The 19738-nt window shown below is 51.0% G+C and overlaps 2 protein-coding genes across 4 annotated transcripts in view; both read right to left on the bottom strand.

The window, feature by feature from the left end:
• LOC136399362 (leukocyte immunoglobulin-like receptor subfamily A member 5) overlaps window positions 1-19738 on the bottom strand; it is a 429345-nt gene that overhangs the window by 255025 nt on the left and 154582 nt on the right. The gene's annotated exons all lie outside the window — the stretch shown is intronic.
• Window positions 4054-12245, bottom strand: LOC136399365 (leukocyte-associated immunoglobulin-like receptor 1). Of its 2 annotated transcripts, XM_066374456.1 has the most exons (12): window positions 11963-12245; window positions 11509-11544; window positions 9514-9843; window positions 8647-8706; window positions 6249-6287; window positions 6077-6160; window positions 5846-5956; window positions 5709-5751; window positions 5578-5615; window positions 5322-5368; window positions 4613-4800; window positions 4054-4416 (listed from the first exon to the last, which is right to left on the bottom strand). In XM_066374456.1, the coding sequence occupies exons 1-11, from the start codon at window positions 11994-11996 to the stop codon at window positions 4654-4656; spliced, it is 969 nt and encodes a 322-aa protein (XP_066230553.1). In that variant the 5' UTR covers window positions 11997-12245; the 3' UTR covers window positions 4054-4416; window positions 4613-4653. The 2 variants fall into 2 exon arrangements, with proteins under 2 accessions (XP_066230553.1, XP_066230554.1); XM_066374457.1 differs by lacking the exon at window positions 11509-11544.

A 19738-nucleotide genomic window follows, 5' to 3' on the forward strand; every position in this document is an offset into this window, starting at 1 on the left:
GTCAGAGCTGCCCTTGGGGTGGCAGGGATTAGGAATCCTGTAGAAATGCCTCACTGTCCCACGTGTGGATCACCTTGACCAGGCTGAGCCCTGCAAGGGAATCCCCAGTGAGAAGCCACCCACCACCCCATTTCCCTAAACGGGGATCCAGGTCAGTGTGCTGTAGAGAAAACCTTGCCACCATAATCTCAAAACCACCCTCACCAACATGGCTCCCAAAGTGTAGCTTCTTCCTGTATAGTAGCTACCAGACAAACCTCCAGACACCTCCTGACTTGACCTTTGTTGGCCTTTCTCTGTCTGACTTGTTGCTATCTGAAGATCTAGATCATGTTGGTGACCCTGGTCCCTCCACTGGAGATTTAGGACCAGGTGTCCCAGATTGGGCACGGTCTTCATGGCTGACTCTCTCCACAGGGGACATCAGGTCCTGGGCTAGAGGTGGGACCAAGGAGGAACAGGCCTACAACCTCAGTCCCACCCCTTTTGTCCCTGTGCTCCTGTCCTTGTGTTCTAACTCAGCAAGGCCCAGCAGTGTGGTGGAATTGGGGACATGGCCACCTTCTCACCGACTGCTCTGTCCTAGTCCTGTGGGTGGGAGGACAGGGCCCTGCAGGTCAGCAAGTGTCAAGGGTTAAGGGGCCACATCATGGGGCTTATTTTTATACTCTCACAGGAAGGGAGGCAGGCAGTTCCGAGGCCCAACTTTAGCTTCCACTATTGGGGCCAGAGAGACCTTGGTTTCCAGAAGGCATTTCTACTGAGATATTTCATAACCCGTTTGAACTTAGACCAAATGATACCCAGAGTATTAATTCATCAGAGATAGACAAAGATAGGTAGATAGATAATAGATAGAAAGATACACCCATACATATATACATACATCTCAGATATATAGATATGTAAAGAGTTACATAGACACACAAGTTGATAGTTGCATAGTTACAGAGATACACAGATAGACATAGGCATAGTTACATAGAAACTTAAATATATAGACACATAAAGATACTGAGATAGACTAGATAGATATATTTATAGATAGATAGATACTTAGACATCTAGACACATAGATATGTAGACTTGAAAAGATACTTAGATAGATACATAGTTACATAGATAAACACAAGGATACCTAGATAGATACTTAGAGACACACATAAATACATAGACAGTATAACAGGGAAACTCACTGGCTTGGCTTCTGGTGCTCACAGGGTAACTCCTACTAAACCACACATTTCTTTTTGCAAACACTTCAGTTTCTCACATGCAAAAGGGAATTTATAAAACTCTCCAAACACATGTATGTTATTAGCAGGGGTGCACACAAAAGTGGGTGGCCCATTGGAAGGACACTGCATGCGTTCCTCTCATGCTCTCCAGAGCAGGTGACTCCCTGCTCAGGCACAATGCCCTTGTCTTGGTCCCCTCTGTGTCCTATGACCCCGGGCTACACTCTGCACACTTCCCTGCCTCCCAGCTGGTTTTTGTTGTTTGGAAACTGAGAGCCTCTAAGTCTACAGAAGGAAATTCAGTAAAGAAACTCTTACGTTATGGAAACGTTAGTGGGTGGGGCTTTTCGGGAGGTTGGTCTGTAAAGAATCAGGAGAGTTTAAACTGGTGTCTGGATTTCCATGTGGACACCAGTGAGGACTCCTGGGTCCATTCAAGGCCCAGCTCACAGGCACTGTAACTAGGGAAGGTGGCCTCATCGCCTCCATCTCTCACAGCACTGAGTCACATCTTTATGACATCACAAGGGAGGGCAGCCCCATGATGAGCAGACAGAGAAGAATCAGGCCCTGGAGAGAGAGACCTGAGACTCCTCAGGGTCACAGCCCTCAGAGTAGCTGCGGAGGCCACAGCACCAGGCAGGCTGCCTGCAGAGTTGGGTCATCGGAAAGGGCCTTCCTCAGTCCCAGGGCAGCCAGGTGAGGTCTGAAGGAGACAGAGGAGGGGTCTGCAATGACGGGTCTCATGTCCTCTTGGGTCAGATGGGGCTCAGTCTTCCCAAGGGCACAGACCTGAGGATCTGTCTAGACTCACACTCAACTGAGAGGAGACGCAGCCCAGCGGTCACTGCTGTGCAAGGAGAAGAGACCCAGACTCTTAGCGTGCGGTTCCTAGAGCACCAAGGCCCTTCTCATTTGAGATCTCTCGCTTTGACCTTCATTGTCCCAGACCCCCAAGTTTCCCAGCCCAGCTGACCAGCGCCTCTAAGAAACAGTAGGTCCAGACTGCAGGGTCCACCCTGGAAAGAGCACATGAAGTGGCCCTGCGGATCCGGGGCGCTGTGATCACAGCAGACAGGGTGACCCATGTGCTGCAGGGAAGCGGGGTCTGTGGTCAGAGTCACCGCCCACAGAAAGCCTTTCTCTTTCTAGTCAAGATAAACTATTTTCAATTCTGAAAGAAACACACTCTCTGCTGAGACTCACTCCTGGGCAGGGAAAAACACGGCAACTGAGAAGTGTCCCTGACCTCCAGTTGGTCACAATGTTTATGGGTGAGAGGGAACAGGTTACAGACAAAGCTAATATTCCAGAGAGCGCTGTGCTCACAGACACGCTGCAGACGTGAGTCGTGGGATGGACGCAGATGGGCGTCAGGAAGAACTCGGTGTGGTTTAGCAAAATGCAGCTCACAGGAGGCTCTGAATTATTTCTCATGTTGGGGAGGAAAAAACATGATCCATGTGCTTGAAAAATCTGAAAGAAACAATTGGTGCAGCTTCTCTCCCACCAAATAGTGTCTCCTTAATTCACTCTGTTGTCCAGCGATGGACTGAGCTTCACAGATGAAGCCCACGTGACACTCAGCTGTGTTCTCACCTTGGTCTGTGCATGCTCAGAGCTGGCGTTGCTCTATTTCCAGCTCTCAGAGAGACCTGACAACAACATAGTGTTTTGTTCAACAAGCCACTTGAGAACCTCTTGCGATCTTTTTTTTTTTTTTTTTTTTTTTTTTTTACAGAGAGGGACAGATAGGGACAGACAGGAACAAAGAGCGATGAGAAGCATCAATCATCAGTTTTTCATTGAAACACCCTTAGTTGTTCATTGATTGTTTTCTCATATGTGTCTTGACCATGGGCCTTCAGCAGACCGAGTAACCCCTTCCTCAAGCCAGCGACCTTGGGTCCAAGCTGGTGAGCTTTGCTCATACCAGATGAACCCGCACTCAAGCTGGCAACCTCGGGGTCTAGAAACCTGGGTCCTCTGTATCCCAGTCTGATGCTCTATCCACTGCGCCACTGTCTGGTCATGCGAGAACCTCTTGTGATCTTTATTATTCAAACTTGAGGTCTTACTTGAGTTACGCAAATATTAAATATTTTGATCTCAAACTAGCCAACAACCACTAACTATCTAACAGAAAGAACTTCATAGATATCTTGACCTGTAAGTCAATAAACTGAGTTGTTTGAAGCCACTATGTGCCACCTGTTACAGCAGCGGCAGGAGGCCAATACTCTCACTTTAGGGGAGGAGTCAGTGCCGGTTTATTGGGAAGAACAGCCCCCAGTACTGGACTTGAAGGGATTACCCAGGTGAGGGGACAAGGGTCAGATGAAGGACAACGATGGAGAGCTGAATGGGTCCTACTGTGTTTACAGAATGGACACCACTGTGTGGAGTCCAGTGGGGGATGATCCTGGGGTGTGAGGGACGGCCATCTCCTTGGAGTGGGCTCACAGCTGAGGGACCATCCTGTGGAATCACAGCCTCCCCACACCTTCACCCAGTCTACACGTGTGTCCGTGCGTGCATGCATGTGTGTGTGCTTGTGTGTGTGTGTGTATGCGCATTTGTGCATCCATGGGCCTGTGCATGCGTGTGGTTGGGTGGTGTGTAAGCCCTGCACCTTCATCCAGCCGAACGTCCCCTTAGAAGTCTCCTCACCCATCCCTGAAAACCACTCAGATCAGAAAACACCAAGGCCTTTTTTTTCTGTCTCCCCTCGCTAAGATTTGAGCATCTGTGGAGGCAGAGACAGGGATGGTCCCAGTGTGCCCCAGATCCTCATGCAGGGCTGCCATTGTAGGGTTTCTGAAAACATTTATTGATGAACAAGTAGAAGCAGGATCCAGGAAACGGGGCCTCAGCTATCAGCTGCATCAATAGAGTCCAGGTTCAAGGTCAAGAACATGGGACTAGGAAAGGTTTAGAGTCAGCTAAGAAGATGGTTCAGTCTCTGCAGAAGCTGAGGATTCAGAGGACATGTATGGAATCAGCAGGGTGACTATAGGCCTGTAGCCGGGTCTCAAGAAACTGCTGGGTAAGTGAAGGTGGGTCTCTGGAAACAGCCAACCAACTGTAGCTGGGTATCTGGAAACTGCTGAAGAACATTAGCTGGGTCTCTGGAAACTGCTGGGCCACTGTAGCTGGGTTCTTGGAAACAGCCAGGTGCCTACAAGTGGATTTCGGAAACAAGTGTTACAGCAGTCTCCAAGGAGCTGGTGGACTGTAGGAGGGGCCACCTGTTTAATGACCTTCCTACATGTCGAGTAGGGTCCCCAGACTCCAGCTTTCACTTCTAGGAGAATTGATTAGATGAGCTTCAGGAAAGGGGTGATTACATAGGGAAGTCCTGCAAATAGACTAACTTCCTGTGTCTGTAGGTGCAGGATGCCTGGTGGTCCAGAAGTCAGTGTCTGGCAAGGACTGCGTACATGCTGGAATCAGCTGTGGGATCCGGGGACTGTGGGGACATGGCTCGGGGTCCTCTCAGTGTGAGGGTCCGCTTGTCCAGCTGGGCATAGGTCACCTCCTGGGCGTCTCCTGCAGCAGTGCTCTGAGGGAGTTAGAGTGGTGGGCATTGAGGGGAGGGTCTGTGGGAAGGAAAGACTTTGGCAGCCAGCTTCCATGTGGTCCCACCTCCCCAGTCTCTGTTGTGTGGTCCCCTTCCACATAGAATCAGAGTTGGTCTGTGTGACCATTAGAATATGGAATGTGAGGGCATGTCACACCCATGGAGAGGATACAAAAGACATTGTGGCTTCTCTCCACCCCTCACCGGGACCCCGCCCTCTGGGGGAGGCTGCTGCCATGGAGAAGCCCACATGAGGAAGATCAGAGGCCCTTGCCCACTGCCCCGTTGGGCACCGTCTTGCAAGTGGAACTTGTAGCCCCAACCCAGCCTTCTGATGAATGCAGCCCTGGTCATCAAGACAGCAACCTGAGGAGACACTGTGAGCAACAACCACCAGCTAATCGGCTTCCAAATTGTTGACCCAAGAAAGAGATAATTTTCTGAAGCTGTTAAATCTGGGGTACTTTGTTACACAGCAGTAGATGACTAACACAAGGACTTACTGAGCTGTACATCTCCTTGTTTTTCTCTAGAAGTTCATCACCTGCAGCTACATTGGTGGTTGGGGAGAGAACAGTGGTCAGTTCTTTGGGGTGGACCTTGGAAGGCAAATCTACCTGTACCTTACAGGTCATAATATGTCCCACCCCGTCTAGAAAACCCTACGATGTTCCCGAACATCCCCCACCCCATTGCTTCCTGAATAGTACTGAATGCATTTCCCCTCTCCCATTCTGTTCCCTCCCCTTGTCCCCTCACCTGGTGTGCTCTCTGTGATGTCAACAGCTGGGCTGAGCCTGAGAACAAAGAACAAGTGAGCAAGGAGGTGGGGAGGGGGGACATCTGGAGGCAGAGAACTGGGAGGTGGTCACTCCTAGGGATGGACTCACCTCTCCTGGGGCCTCTGCTCCTCACCCCTGCTGTGAGGGGTCCCTGAGGACAGTCAGGGTGTGAATTAGGACAGATGCCATTCTCTCAGTACCCAAAGCAGCCTTCCCCGTCACCCCACCCTGAGCCTTAGACCTACCATGCATTTTCTGATGTTGACGACGGACTAAGAGGAGGACGAGGAGGAAAAGACAAAGGACGCAGGCCACTAAAACCCCAACGATAATGTAGATGTACACTGTCTCCAGGCCTGGGGAGCAGGGAGCAGAGAACCACAGTATTGGCAGCATGCATTTATGGAGCACCTACTGCATACTATGCATACTCTGGGTGTTGTCATGTTCACACCTCTATGTGACCTCTCATGTACCTCCACTTCCTGCTGAGCTGGAACCATTTTGCAAAACCGGGGTCCTGAGTGCTGACATCCTCTGTCCACTGGTCGTTGACATAACTGGAATATGACCAACACTGAAGCCCACGCTTCTTCTCTTCCCCAAGAGGCACGCCCCAGGTCCAGGCCCTGTGTCCCCATCACTCACCAGGATTGGTACTGCCCTGGGAACGTGTCCGTGTGTTTCCTAGGATGAGAAATCAGAACATGTCAAAGGCAGGAGCTGGACAGAGGAGGCTGAGTCTCCTGGTCCCCGCACAGGGGTCTCCCTCACCCCGGTGCTCCACCTGCCCCCCTAGATCTTTCCGTGTGGATGGAAATAATCAACATCTGTCCTGACCAAATCGGTACTGTAGCCTGTGATATTGAAGTTAAATAAATTTAAAAGTCAGATCCTCAGCTGCACTGCCCACCCTGCCAGGGCTCAGCGACCACGTGATCAATGACCTGCGCACCGGGTGGCGCAGACGCACCCCTTTCCTTCCTGCAGGAGCTCGTAGGGGGCAGCGCCGCCCTCCTCGATGCCCCTTGTGGAGACGGACACCGGGGAACAGGGAGTGCTGGCCTCCTTCTGGGTCCCCACCTAAGCACAGGCATCCCATTTCTCATTGCTGGTTTCTCACACAGCCCCTGAGGGGGTGGAACGGCCCTGCCTGAGTGGGGAAGCCACGTCCTCGTGCTGCCTGCAGCCCTGCACTTAGCTAGTGAGGTGATGGAGCCCCTGCCGCTAATTGGCTTTGGCGCATGCGCAGTACGTCCATCAATGCCATTACTATTTAAATCCTCTGCGCATGCGCGTTACCGCCCTGTTATCAGGTAGTGAAACTGAGGTCCAGGGCCTTGTCCACGCGAGTCCCCGAGCTCCTTCTTCGGCGACAGCACCCTCGGCCTTCTCAGAGACTGAGTCCTCACCAGCCCTTAAGAAAGCAGGAAACCTCACCGCCCAGAGCGCCTCCCCTCCACACCTCGTGCTGATCCACGATCCAGGTGCCCACCCGGGTTTGCACACACAGATGTTAGTGGCCACAATTTAAAATTATGTGCATATGAGCCTGACCAGGTCGTGGTGCAGTGGATACAGCATCGACCTGGGATGCTGAACTCCCAGGTTCAAAACCCTGAGGTCGCTGGCTTGAGAAATGGGTCACTGGTTCAGCTGGAGCCCCCGGTTAATGCACATATGAGAAAGCAGCCACTAAAAGACTAAGGAGCTGCTACAAAGAATTGATGCTTCTCATTTCTCTCTGTCCTGTCTGTCTGTCTCTCTCTAAAGATAAATAAATAAATAAATATGTAAAACTGTATGTGTATGAAATATATGTATAATATATGCAATGTGTATAATACAATGTACATATTTATAATAAATTACCTGATTATAACATTATAGTAAGTGCTAATATATTTGAATTTATGAGATTTAAGATATATGTATAATTTAAATTATATATATAAAATACAAATTTAAAAGAACTTGTGCTTTATATAAAATTGATTTTTAGATATTTGCATGTTTAATAACATGTAGTACAAGATTATATTAAAATTGGTATAGATTAATTTTAGCAATACTTGATATGCATAATACATAATATAATGTCATCTCTATTCATTTGTAATGATATAGTAATGTATTTATTATATTGTCATTACTTACCTATTTAATATATAAATATATACACTAACATAATTTAAATTATAGTCCTACAACTTTACATTATGAGTTATATATTTATATTTGCACATATAAACATATATGCATTTTTTGTTCATTCCAATTCTCCCCATTAGAGTTCGGAGGATAGGGGCCATTTCTAATCCTTCCTCGTGCGCATTAAGCCACTCAGAGGTGGGCGCTGCTGCAGACAAGGCAACGGGAATATCTGCTGAATGGTAGTAAGAGCTTGTCTGCTGTTTCTGTCCGGCGGAAACGGATTTAAGCCCGTGCCTTGTGTGGTGACCTCTCTCCTGTGTCCCCTCAACAACGCTGTGTTCAGGACTCCCCCAGAGGGCTCTCTCCTCCTCCAGGGGGCTCTTCTCTGTTCAAGTATAATCATAATGAAGTCCCTTCTCCCCTAGTGTCCGAGATCTGAAGCTGAGCTATCCGTCTCTCTGTCCCTCTGTCCAGTTACCCTCTATCATGTAAGGTAGGGCCCTGCCCACAAGGGGGCGGTGCAGAGCGGTGGACAAACTGAAGTGTGGGTTCTGGCCACCCTGGGCTAGTTCTGTTTCTTCAATAACCTTCTGTGTCCTTAGGCAAGAAACTTTATCTTTGTTTTCACAGATTACAAAAGCTGGTCTCTTAGAGGTGAGAGGATCACCCCCCTCACGGGCTGATGCAGCATGAAATGCTTTCACAGAGCCTGGCACTCGGTTAGTGAGTCAGGCCAGTGATGTCACCATCATGAATATTAGGGATGCTCTGTGAGTGGCAGCCCCCTGCTGTCGTCTTCAGTCTCTGATCACAGCCCAGGACAGAGGGCTGGTCCCTGGAGCCTGGTCCCCAGCACAGAGGTCCCCACCCCCAGGCTGAGGTCTCTACTCACCAGCTGAGGAGACAGACTTTGTGTGTGTGCTGGGGGTGGACCTGGTGACTCCGGGGTCTCCTGTGAACAGGGCAGAAGAAGGACTGATGCCTGTGGGGGATGCCTGGGGTGTCCCACTAAGTGTGGGTTCTTTCCACCTTCAGTGTAAACCCACCAGCCACAACTGCCATCACTCAGCCCCAGATGACATTCCTGAGATACCTGAGAGGTGGGAGGGGCAGAACACAAGGAGAGCCCCTGCTCCCTTCCTCTGGTGGGAGGGTGTTAGCTCTTCTACGCTCCTACCACCATGGCCGCCTTGACCTCACAAAGCAGCAGGGAGCAGCTCCTTGGGGGCCCCCAAAGGACATGGAGAGGTTCCGAGCTTTCCCGAAAGACCCCCAGTTCAGGGATCTCAGGGGCTGATCACACATAGAGGCAAGACAGCTTCACCACCCAAATCTTTGAAGCGTGGTCCAACCCTGGGCAGGGACTCCAAGACCACATAACTTGGCCAAAAAAATTGAGCACACACAAGAGACACATTGCCTGGGACCCCACAGCATCTGGTCCATGAAAAGGAAGGTTTAACATCATCGTAAGGGAAATGACACATGTCCCCTCGAAGAGAGTCTGTACCCACCTGGTCTCTGGAAACCGACTCCCCACCCAGCCACCAGGGTCAGCTCTGTGCCCACTCTGAGGCTGGGCTAGTATCGATGTCACCCCAGGGTCCAGAAGGGATCAGGGCTCCAGGCCCTGAGCCAGGTGTGAAGGTTTAGGATCACCTGTGCAGAGGGCAGTGAGCCACAGGGCTGGGGGCCAGCAGGAGAGGAAGCCTGAGGACAGAGATGCAGCTGGGACAGGGTGCAGGGACCTGCAGCAAACCTGAGGACAGAGTGGACACGTCCTCATCTGTCACCTTCAGCTCCAGGGGCTCACTGCGATTGGACCAGGTGTGTGTTCCACGTAAATGATAGAGGCAGCGATAATGCCCAGTGGTGTCCTCACTCATGGTGGGGATGTGGAATCTGGCCTCTGTCTTCTGTGACTCAGGTTGAGATATGTTGCCTTGATCCTTATAATCAGATACCTTCTCCATCTTTTCCAGGCGGAATTTGTCAGCCCCAGCGGGGCCCTGGCACACAATGGTCACAGGCCGTCCCCGGGGAATCACAGACCCTGGCTCGGCCCTGATGGAGGGTGTGGGTGGGGCCCCTGGGAGGAAGCAGAGCAGGGTCTCAGGGACCACTGTGAGGACATCTCACACATCACAGTCCCCTGGTTTAAGTGCGCACGTCACTGTCTGTAGCAACTTACAGAGCTGTGCAGCCATCACCACAACCCAGTCTGAGAACATGTCCACCTCCCTCTCCCACAAAGACCACCCCACGCCCACTCCAGGTGCCTGAATTCTCATCACTGCAGAGGGATTTCCCCACTGACACAAGGATGCTCAGTCATGGTCACATCTTGGGCTTTTCTCAGGGTGACACAGGAGGTCCCAGGCAGGCTGAGTCCCCAGGCATGTGTCCCTGCCCATGGCCATGTCTAGGGGACAGAGAGGGCTGGGAGGGAGGCAGAGGATGAGGATGAGCAGGTCATCCGTGGGCACAGGAAGCAGGACTCTGAGAGGAGGACAGTGATCTGGGCCGGGTCAGAGGGCAGCTCGGGGAGGCTGTGGGGACTCATGGGGGCTTCAGGTTCCACCTGCTCATGGGACCCAGTGGCTGAGAACCCCCAACCTCTGTGGGCACAACCTCTGTGGAGCCCTCATGTCTGGTCCCTCTGCATTTTCTATCTTCCCCTCACCCTAGTTCCGTTTCCTTGTCCCTGAGGATCCTGAACCACCATGTATCTCACTAGGCTGGGCGGGGTGAGAGTGGGTTTGTGCCCTGAACCAGAAGGAAGGTGTTCCAGTTACACTGTCCCCGACAGAGGCTGGCACTGGCCCAGGGTCACCACTCACAAACTGGTCACTCATCCACTCACTCTCCATCCGTATCTTAGCTCCTGTCTGTCCGTGTGCAGACGCCCTCCTTGAGCCATTGGCTCCACACACACGAGACACTCACATGGGGTCCCCCCTTCCTGGGCTGCAGGTGCAGAGGGAGTGCAGGACTGACGAGGGAACTGTGCAAACCCAAGGCCACACGCTGTGACACACACCCTGGGGTCAGTGGGGTCACAGAACAGATGGAGGTCGAGCTGACCTCATCTGGGATCAGAGCAGGGAGGCTTTGAGCTGAGACCGGATGGTCAAGTGTGAGTTAGCCAAGCCCAACGACAGGAGACATCAGCCCTGGAGGAGGTCAGGGCCGGGGAGAAAATTGTTTGTGTCAGTGATAGAAAGGCCGGGATTCTGACAATGAGTGAGACAGACGGCGTGAGCACAGACAGGTTCCAACACAGAGAGAGTTGTGGGACTTTTTCTGGCTAAAGATAAATATTATCCTTAAAAATAAAACAACCTTGGCTGGTTGGCTCAGCGGTAGAGTGTTGGCCTGGCCTGTGTATTTCACTGGTTTGATTACCAGCCAGAGCACACAGGAGAAGCGCCCATCTGCTTCTCCACCCCTCCCCTCTCCTTTCTCTTTCTCTCTCTCTTCCCCTCTCACAGCCAAGGCTCCATTGGAGCAAAGTTGGCCCCGGGCACTGAGGATGGCACCATGGCCTCCGCCTCAGGGGCTAGAATGCCTCCAGTTGCCATGGAGCATCGCCCAAGATGGGCAGAGTATCACCACCTAGTAGGCATGCCAGGCGAATCCAGGTCAGGCAACTGCAGGAGTCTGCCTCTCTGCCTCCCTGCTTCTCACTTCAGAAAAGTACAAAAAAAATTAAATTAAAACATATGAAAATCTAAATTTATAAACTTAGACTCACCCTCCTGCATGTAGATCATGTGGCCCAGACAGAGCACTGGAAGAGAAGGTCTCATGAGAAAAGCATTCAGCACTCGGTATCCTCATGGTGGTGCTCTCAGGGGCCTAGATGGGGGCAGCGGGCTCAGCCTCTGAGAATTTCCAAACCACCCTCTTCAGCGTTACCGCTGACACAACCCTTCTTCTTGCTCTCTTTTCAAGACAACTCCCCCACACCCTCTTCCAATCAGGCGCTCAGGCTGAACCTGTCCCCTTACCAGGTCCCTGCACCTAGGACAGAACTGTCCATGGGCAGACTCAGGTGGTTTGAGCTCAGGTCCCAGGAGAGCTCCTGTTACTCACCCAGGGTCGCATAGAAACCCGGACTGGACTCAGGACAGAGCAGGGATGCAGAGGCCTCAGCAATCTACCACTCCTCTGTCTCTGGGATGCTGCCCCTCCATTCCAGGACTCACCGAGGCCCAGCAGGGTGGTGGGAAAGGGTGACATAGTCAGTCCCTGCAGCCTGCACTGCTCTGGAGTCGGTGGGAGAAAGAGCCAGCAGCCTGTGAGCAGGGTATGTTAGTCAGGGGCCCACCGCAGGGTTGTTACATCAGCATCTTTGTGAAAAGGGGAAGAGCTCTCTAATCCTTCTCATTTTTCCTGCTAATGAGACAGGCAAGGACCTCAGCTTCCAAAAATATTTCTCCGCTACATACTCAGATGAAGCTGAACTCCTCTCTGCATGAACACCTGAATGTGGACTTCACTTTAATCTACAGGACCAAGATGGGAGTGTTTTTGTGCAACCAGCTGACATCAGTGTCATTTCCTACCGCACCAACGAACCCTCTGTTCTTGGGGAAGTGTAAAACCGCTTTATGCTGACTGGTCCTAAAATCTCCCTCCAAGTATTCACTGTTATGCTATATGTTAAAATTATCCTGCTCACGTGAGTGCTCTTCCCATCTCATTCACAGGGACAGTGGCTAAAGGGAAGGGTAGGGTGACCCAAGAACCAATGTAAAATCCTAAAGGGATTGAACTGGCAGGAGAGAGACCATGGGAGCGGGCTCTGGGGTTGGAGCACATGGGACTCCCAGCGGGGTGCTGAGAGAATATAGAGGAAGGTGTCTGTGCACCTCACAGCTACAGAGGCAACTAAGTGCAATAGAAATACATCACATCAGCACGCTGTGCCCTTAAATTCATACCATGTTCTATGTTAAAGTTTGGTATTAAAATAAGATGAGCTTGCATCAGAATTCTTAGGATATGCTACAAATAGCCTGGCATGGGCTCTCGTGCTGTCAGTCCTCCTCCCAGGACTTTGGTGGGTTATGACCCCACGGACAGACCAGTGTTCTCGGGCTGGATCCTGGTCCCATCTACATGCCACAACCCTGAGTCAGGCCTCATACACAGAGTACCTGCTCAAATCTCATAGACCCCTATTCCGAAGCGACCAAGCCTGGCTCAACAAAATGAGAGTGTCCACAGTGGGTCTCCAGGAAAAGTCTGGTCCCAGAATGCCCCGGTGTCTCTGCTCTCTGGTGTTTCCAGGGGACTCAAATGCAGAGCCTCTCCCATGTCACCCAAACCAGCCCTCTCCCCTGCATGTGAGTCCCACTGCTGGGAGAACTGTGGTGTCCAGCCTAAAAACCACATGGCGGGAGGAGGTGGACTCACCCACCTGCATCCAGGTCCTCTGGCCATGATGGGAACTGGAAGGAGACCTCATGACCACTGCTGCCCCTTCACCTGACGCCCAGGCTCTGGGAAGTTTGTGTGGTCTGGGCTGTGAGCCTGGGCAGCGTGGCCTGGACCTGGGGGTGGGTGAGCTCCTCTTCCCACGGGCTCCCACCTGCACCTTGCACTGTGGAAGACCATGTCTTGAAGATGAGACTTTTCACCATCGTGATGTCCATATTGGACCAGCGTCCTGTGAAGGCTGAAGGACATGTGTGCAGAGGGACAGGGAGCCCCAAGGCTGTGCTTCACCAGGAGACCAGGGAGTCTGAGGACAGAGGACACAGCTGGGGACAGGGTGCAGGGACCTCGGGCAAACCTGAGGGCTGAGTAGAGACGTCCTCACTGTCACCCTCAGCTCCAGGGGCTCGCTGCACTTAGACCAACAGGACCCTTTGTGACAGCAGCAGCAGCGATAACTCCCGGCAGTGACCACACTCGCTGTGGGATGTGGAATCTGGCCTCTGTCCCCTGTGACACAGTTGAGGCACAATTCTCAGATCCCTATAGCAGGTCCTTCATCCTCCTTTACCTGGTGGATGACTCCACTCAAGCTGGGCCTGGTACACGATAGTCACAGGCTGTCCCCAGGGGATCACAGAGCCAGGCTCAGGCTTGATGGTGCATTTGGTTGGGTCCCCTGACAGGAAGCAGAACTGGATATGAGGGTCCTTTAAAAGAAAATAGACTTTCCCTCCCTGTGACAATAAGAAGACAGTGAGGTAGAGACTGATGTCACTTCTACAACATCTGCACTCTACATCCTCATTTGAATCAGAGCCTCACTTCTTAGCCAGGCTGAGGTTCCCATGTAACAAAAAAACAATACCTGTACCCCCAGGATCAAATCTGAACAGCAGCCCTATGACCATGTCCGTGACAATGAGATGGAAGGAATCCTGCTGGCGACAGTCCCAGGAAAGCACCATTAAAGGTAGTGATTAGGCCTGGAGGCCCTTTACTACATCTGTCTTTCTCTGCCACCAAGCATCCAAACACATGCAATGGCTGGAGCCCTGGCAGCCTTCTTGCATCAAGAGATGACTTTAGGGCCCTGGCCGGTTGGCTCAGGGGTAGAGTGTCAGCCCAGAGTGTGGATGTCCCATGTTTGATTTCCAGTTAGGGTATAAAAGAGAAGCAACCATCTGCTTCTCCTCCCCTTCCCATCTCACTTCTCTCTTTATCTTTCTCTCCCCTCCCACAGCCATGGCTCTCTTGGAGAAAGTTGACCCTGGGCACTGAAAATGGCTTCATGGATTGCCTCAGGCACTAAAGTAGATCAGCTGCTGAGGAAAGGAGCAACGCCCCAGATGGGCAGAGCATTGCTCGGTAAAGGTCTTGCCAGGTGAATCTCCAGTTGGTGCAAATGCAAGAGTCTATCTCTCTGCCTCCCCACTTCTCACTTAAGAAAAAACAAAAAGAGGTGACTTTGGTGCTGTGTCCATGAGCTTAAGTTGTGGAACAGAATGAGGGAAGTGGCATCCTGTGACAGGCAGAAACAAACTGCTGAGATGCTCTCTGTTACAGGAAGTGATGTTGGGGGATCACATGCAGGGAGGAGAAAGAACGGGGGTCTGACAGCCCTGGGATGAGCACCCGCAGATATGACGACAGCACAGACTATGGAGACTGATTCCATTTGGGGAACCGAAGTTTATTCTGAGATGTGACAAACACGTAGGACGTTGCTCAGCTGAGCAGATCAGAGGAGGCTGAGGTGTGGGACAGGAGAGCTCAGCGTGTGAGACAGTCCTGAGTGCAGGGTGAGTGCAGGGAGTCTGAGAAACTGAGATTGGCCCTGGCCGGTTGGCTCAGTGGTAGAGCGTCGGCCTGGCGTGCAGAAGTCCCGGGTTCGATTCCCAGCCAGGGCACACAGGAGAGGCGCCCATCTGCTTCTCCACCCCTCCCCCTCTCCTTCCTCTCTGTCTCTCTCTTCCCCTCCCGCAGCCGAGGCTCCATTGGAGCAAAGATGGTCCGGGCGCTGGGGATGGCTCCTTGGCCTCTGCCCCAGGCGCTAGAGTGGCTCTGGTCGTGACAGAGCGACGCCCCTGAGAGGCAGAGCATCGCCCCCTGGTGGGCAGAGCATCGCCCCTGGTGGGCGTGCCGTGTGGATCCCGGTCGGGAGTCTGTCTGACTGTCTCTCCCCGTTTCCAGCTTCAGAAAAATACAAAAAAAAAAAAAAAGAAAGAAACTGAAAGAGATCAACTTGTCCAGCAATAAGGGTGTCAGATGGGGCAGGGCAGGGTGTGGCCAGAGGCAGACACAGCCTGAGAAAATACTTTGATCAGGGATCTGATGTAACTTCAATTCAACCAGTTGAATATTTCAGCTGGGACATAAAGTCATGAGACTTGTTTTCTTCTAAATTCACCTGCAGGAGAGAATGGGGCGGGGCCCGCAGCGAGACTCCATTGGAGGTCCCAATACCTGCTGTGGGCCTGAGAGCTGATGGACCTCAGCTCAGGGGACAGCACTCAGCAGGGACGTGGACACACCTGAGGACAGGTGAGTACATGTGGGGTGACAGGAACAGGGTTCTGGGATAGAGTGATGTGTAGGCAACTTAAGGAAAATTAAAATGACCTTGTTTCCTGGGCCTGAACTGATCTCCTTCACCTAGAAAAAAGGAGAGTGAAGAGAAAAGTCAGGTCACAGTTTGTGGGAACCGGGGTCCAGTTCTGCATATACTGGGCCTGAGGAGACTGGAAATCCGTGCTGACATCCTGTGGTGTTTGCAGCTGTCAGGGGACAGTCAGGAGGGACATTCTATGGTATAAATCAGGGTTTGATCACTCTCAGAATCCACTGGACTCCTGTCTGAGCTGCCCTTGGGAGGCAGGGCCTAGGAATCCTGTAGAAATGCCTCACTGTCCCATGTGTGGGTCACCTGGAGGAGGTGAGCCCTGCAAGGGAAGCTCTAGTGAGAAAGCCACCCACCACCCCATTTCCCTAAACGGGGGTCCAGGTCAGTGTCCTGTAGAGAAAACGTTGCCACCTTAATCTTCAAACCCCCCTCAGCAACATGGCTCCCAGCAGGTAGCTTCTTCCTGTATAGTAGCTACCAGACAAACCTCCAGACACCTTCCAACTTGACCTTTGTTGGCCTTTCTGTGTCTGACTTGTCACTATCCCAAGATCTAGAACAGGTTATAGGCCCTGGTCCCTCCACTGGAGGATTAGGACCAGGTGACCCAGAGTTGGCAGGGCCTGCATGGCTGACTCTCTCCACAGGGGACATCAGGTCCTGGGCTAGTGGAGGGACCGAGGAGAAACTGGACCACAACCTCAGTCCCACCCCTTTTGTCCCTGTGCTCTTGCCCCTGTGTTCTAACTCAGCAAGGCCCAGCAGTGTGGTGGGATTGGGGACATGGCTGCCCTCTCACAGACTGCTCTGTCCTAGTCCTGTGGGTGGGAGGACAGGGCCCTGCAGGTCAGCAAGTGTGAAGGGGCCACGTCATGGGGCTCATTTTTATACTCTCACAGGAAGGGAGGCAGGCAGTTCCCAGGCCCAACTCTAGCTTCCGCTATTGGGGCAGAGAGACCTGGGTTTCCAGAAGGCATTTTTACTGAGATATTTCATAACCCGTCTGAACTTCTGTCCAAATGAAACCCAGAGTATTAATTCATCAGAGATAGATAGGGATGGATGGATAGATACATAGGCAGGCAGATGATAGATAGATAGATAGATAGATAGATAGATAGATAGATAGATAGATAGATAGATAGATAGATAGATAGATGATAGATAGATACACCCATACATACATACATACATACATACATACTCAGATACATAGTGTAAGGTATTCCCCCCCTCCAGGAAGAAAGAAGGGCATAGCCACAAAGTGTGGAATAATAAAGATTTATTCAGGGCGCTTCCTGACAAGGTTCTCTGGTTCGCGAGACTGGGGCCAGAGAAGTCGCGTGGATTTTCCCATTTGGGGGTAAATGCAAGTTTATATGGTGAAGACGAGTTGATATGATGTGGCGAAATCTCACTGGCTGACGGACAGTCGCTCTTTTCCAAGTGCTCCTGGGAAGTCTCCTTTGGCAGGCATGGGTGTGGGCGGTGCCAGCCAAAGTTCCCTGGTCTGACTCCTGTCATGACCTTCCCCCATTGCCAACCAACCTCACATATAGATATATAAGAAGTTACATAGATTCACAAATTCATAGTTACATAGCTACAGATACACAAATGAATATAGGCATAGTTATATAGAAACTTAAATATATAGATACATAAACAGGTACTGGAACAGACTAGATAAATACATAGATAGATACTTACATAGACATGTAAACACACAGATATACAGACTTGAAAAGATACTTAGATAGATACAAAGATACATAGATAGACATATAGATACCTAGATAGATACTTAGAGGCACACATAAATACAGACTGTATTGTGGTAAAGTACCAAAGAATAGAAAATTAATATTAATATTTTAGGGAAAATAGTTGAGTTTCTTGTCCCCTCTTTTCTGTAGAGAATTAAGAGAAAGAAATGTGAATGTTTCCTGGCTTACAGAAACATACTGTGTAGGAAACTCCCTTCTACTAGGAAGCTGAAAGGGCATTTTATTAATTTGAGCTAGGCATACAGAGAAATTCTGTAGAAATGATTTTTATACTTGTATGATTCACCAACTCAGGATGGCTGATAGCATTGTGTTGTAAATGAAGACGGAAAGGGAGACTTGGATTCCCTCCCTTCCCTCACACCTGTAGGAAAGCAGGTAAATAGCTAGCCAGGTGCAGGGAGAGAGAGATTAAGAAAACCTTTTCCTTTTCCTCTTTTTCTATTTGATGGGCCATTCACAGGTCAGGCATTTATCCCCTGGCCCCATGGAAACTACCCCCACTCCTGAAAACATGTAATTAATGTATATACCTCTAAACAAAGAAATGGCTAATGAACACCAGAAAATTTAGGAATATCTTTTTATATGTAGAACAACATTTTTTGCTATGGTGTTACCTTATAAGTTTTAATATGTAGAAATGTTTTTTTATAAATCCTATGGACAAATGTTATAAGCTTACTAATGAATTGTGTCCCTTCCTCCTCCTCCTTTTCCCGCCAACCGGTATGTGAGCAAAGGTATATAACCTGCCTCAGGGGTGTGCCCAATGCGCACGATTTGGGTCAGATTGCCCCATGTTAGTCATATGCAACCAGCACATTTAATAAATCTCCCCTTTAATAAAACTCCTTAAAAATTCATTTGGACTTGGTGTCTCGACATAAGCCCGGCGGAACAGTACTTTATAACAGTATGACAGGGAAACTCATGGCCTTGGCTTCCAGTGCCCACAGGGAGACTCTTACTAAACCACACATTTCTTTGCAAATGCTTCAGTTTCTCACATGCAAATAGGAATTTATAAAACTCTCCAAACACTTGTATATTATTAGTGGGGCTGCCCAGAGAGGTGAGTGGCCATTGCAAGGACACTCAGCTTGTCCCTCTCATGCTCTCCAGGGCAGGTGACTCCCTGCTCAGGCACGATGCCCTGGTCCCTGGGCCCCTCTGTGTCCTGTGACCCCGGGCTACACTCTGCACACTTTTGCTGCCTCCCAGCTGGTTTCTATTATTTTGAAACTGAGAACCTCTAAGTCTACAGAAGGAAATTCACTAAAGAAACTCTTACGTTATGGAACCGTTAGTTGGTGGGGCTTCTTGGGAGGTTGGTCTGTAAAGAATCAGGAGAGTTTAAACTGGTGGCTGGATTTCCATCTGGACCCCAGTGAGGACTCCTGGGTCCATTCATGGCCCAGCGCACAGGCACTGTGACTAGGGAAGGTGGGCTCATTTCCTCCGTCCCTCACAGCACTGAGTCACAGGGGAGGGCAGCCCCATGAGGAGGAGACAAAGGAGAATCAGGCCCTGGAGGGAGAGACCTGAGACTTCTCAGGATCACAGCCCTCAGAGTAGCTGCTGAGGCCTCAGCACCAGGCAGGCTCCCTGCAGAGCTGGGGTCATCGGGAAGGGCCTTCCTCAGTCCCAGGGCAGCCAGGTGAGGTCTGAGAGAGATGGAGGACGGGTCTGCAATGCCAGCTCTCACATACTCCTGGGTCAGATGGGGCTCAGCCTCCCCAAGGGCACAGACCTGTGGCTCTGTCTAGACTTTCATTCAACTGAGAGGAGACGCAGCCCAGCGGTCACTGCTGTGCAAGGAGAAGAGACCCAGACTCTCAGTGTGTGTCACCACCCCCACCCCCCGGCACTAAGGTCCTTGTGCTTTGAGATCCCTGGCCTTGACCCCATCATCTCAGACCCCCATGTTCCCCAGCCAAGCTGAGTCATCACGTCTAAGAAACAGAAGGTCCCAACTACGGGCTCCGCCCTGGGAAAGAATACAGGAAGTGACCCTCTGGATCCGGGGCACTGTGGCCACATTGGACAGTATCGCCCACGAGCTACAGGGAAACAGGGTCTGTGGTCAGAGTCACCATCCACAGAAAGCCTTTCTCTTTCTAGGTGAGGTC

Source organism: Saccopteryx leptura, chromosome 3 (genome assembly GCF_036850995.1).
Source record: "Saccopteryx leptura isolate mSacLep1 chromosome 3, mSacLep1_pri_phased_curated, whole genome shotgun sequence".
NCBI lineage: Eukaryota > Metazoa > Chordata > Mammalia > Chiroptera > Emballonuridae > Saccopteryx > Saccopteryx leptura.

Excerpts from the sequence above, each read along its gene's own strand:
- LOC136399365 (XM_066374456.1), bottom strand. The coding sequence starts at position 11,996 with ATGTCACCCTTTCCCACCACCCTGCTGGGCCTCG. Across the intron at positions 5,616-5,708 it reads GAGCAGAGGCCCCAGGAGAG|GCTCAGCCCAGCTGTTGACA; the intron begins GTGAGTCCATCC and ends CTTTGTTCTCAG. Across the intron at positions 4,801-5,321 it reads ACAAGGAGATGTACAGCTCA|AGCACTGCTGCAGGAGACGC; the intron begins GTAAGTCCTTGT and ends TAACTCCCTCAG.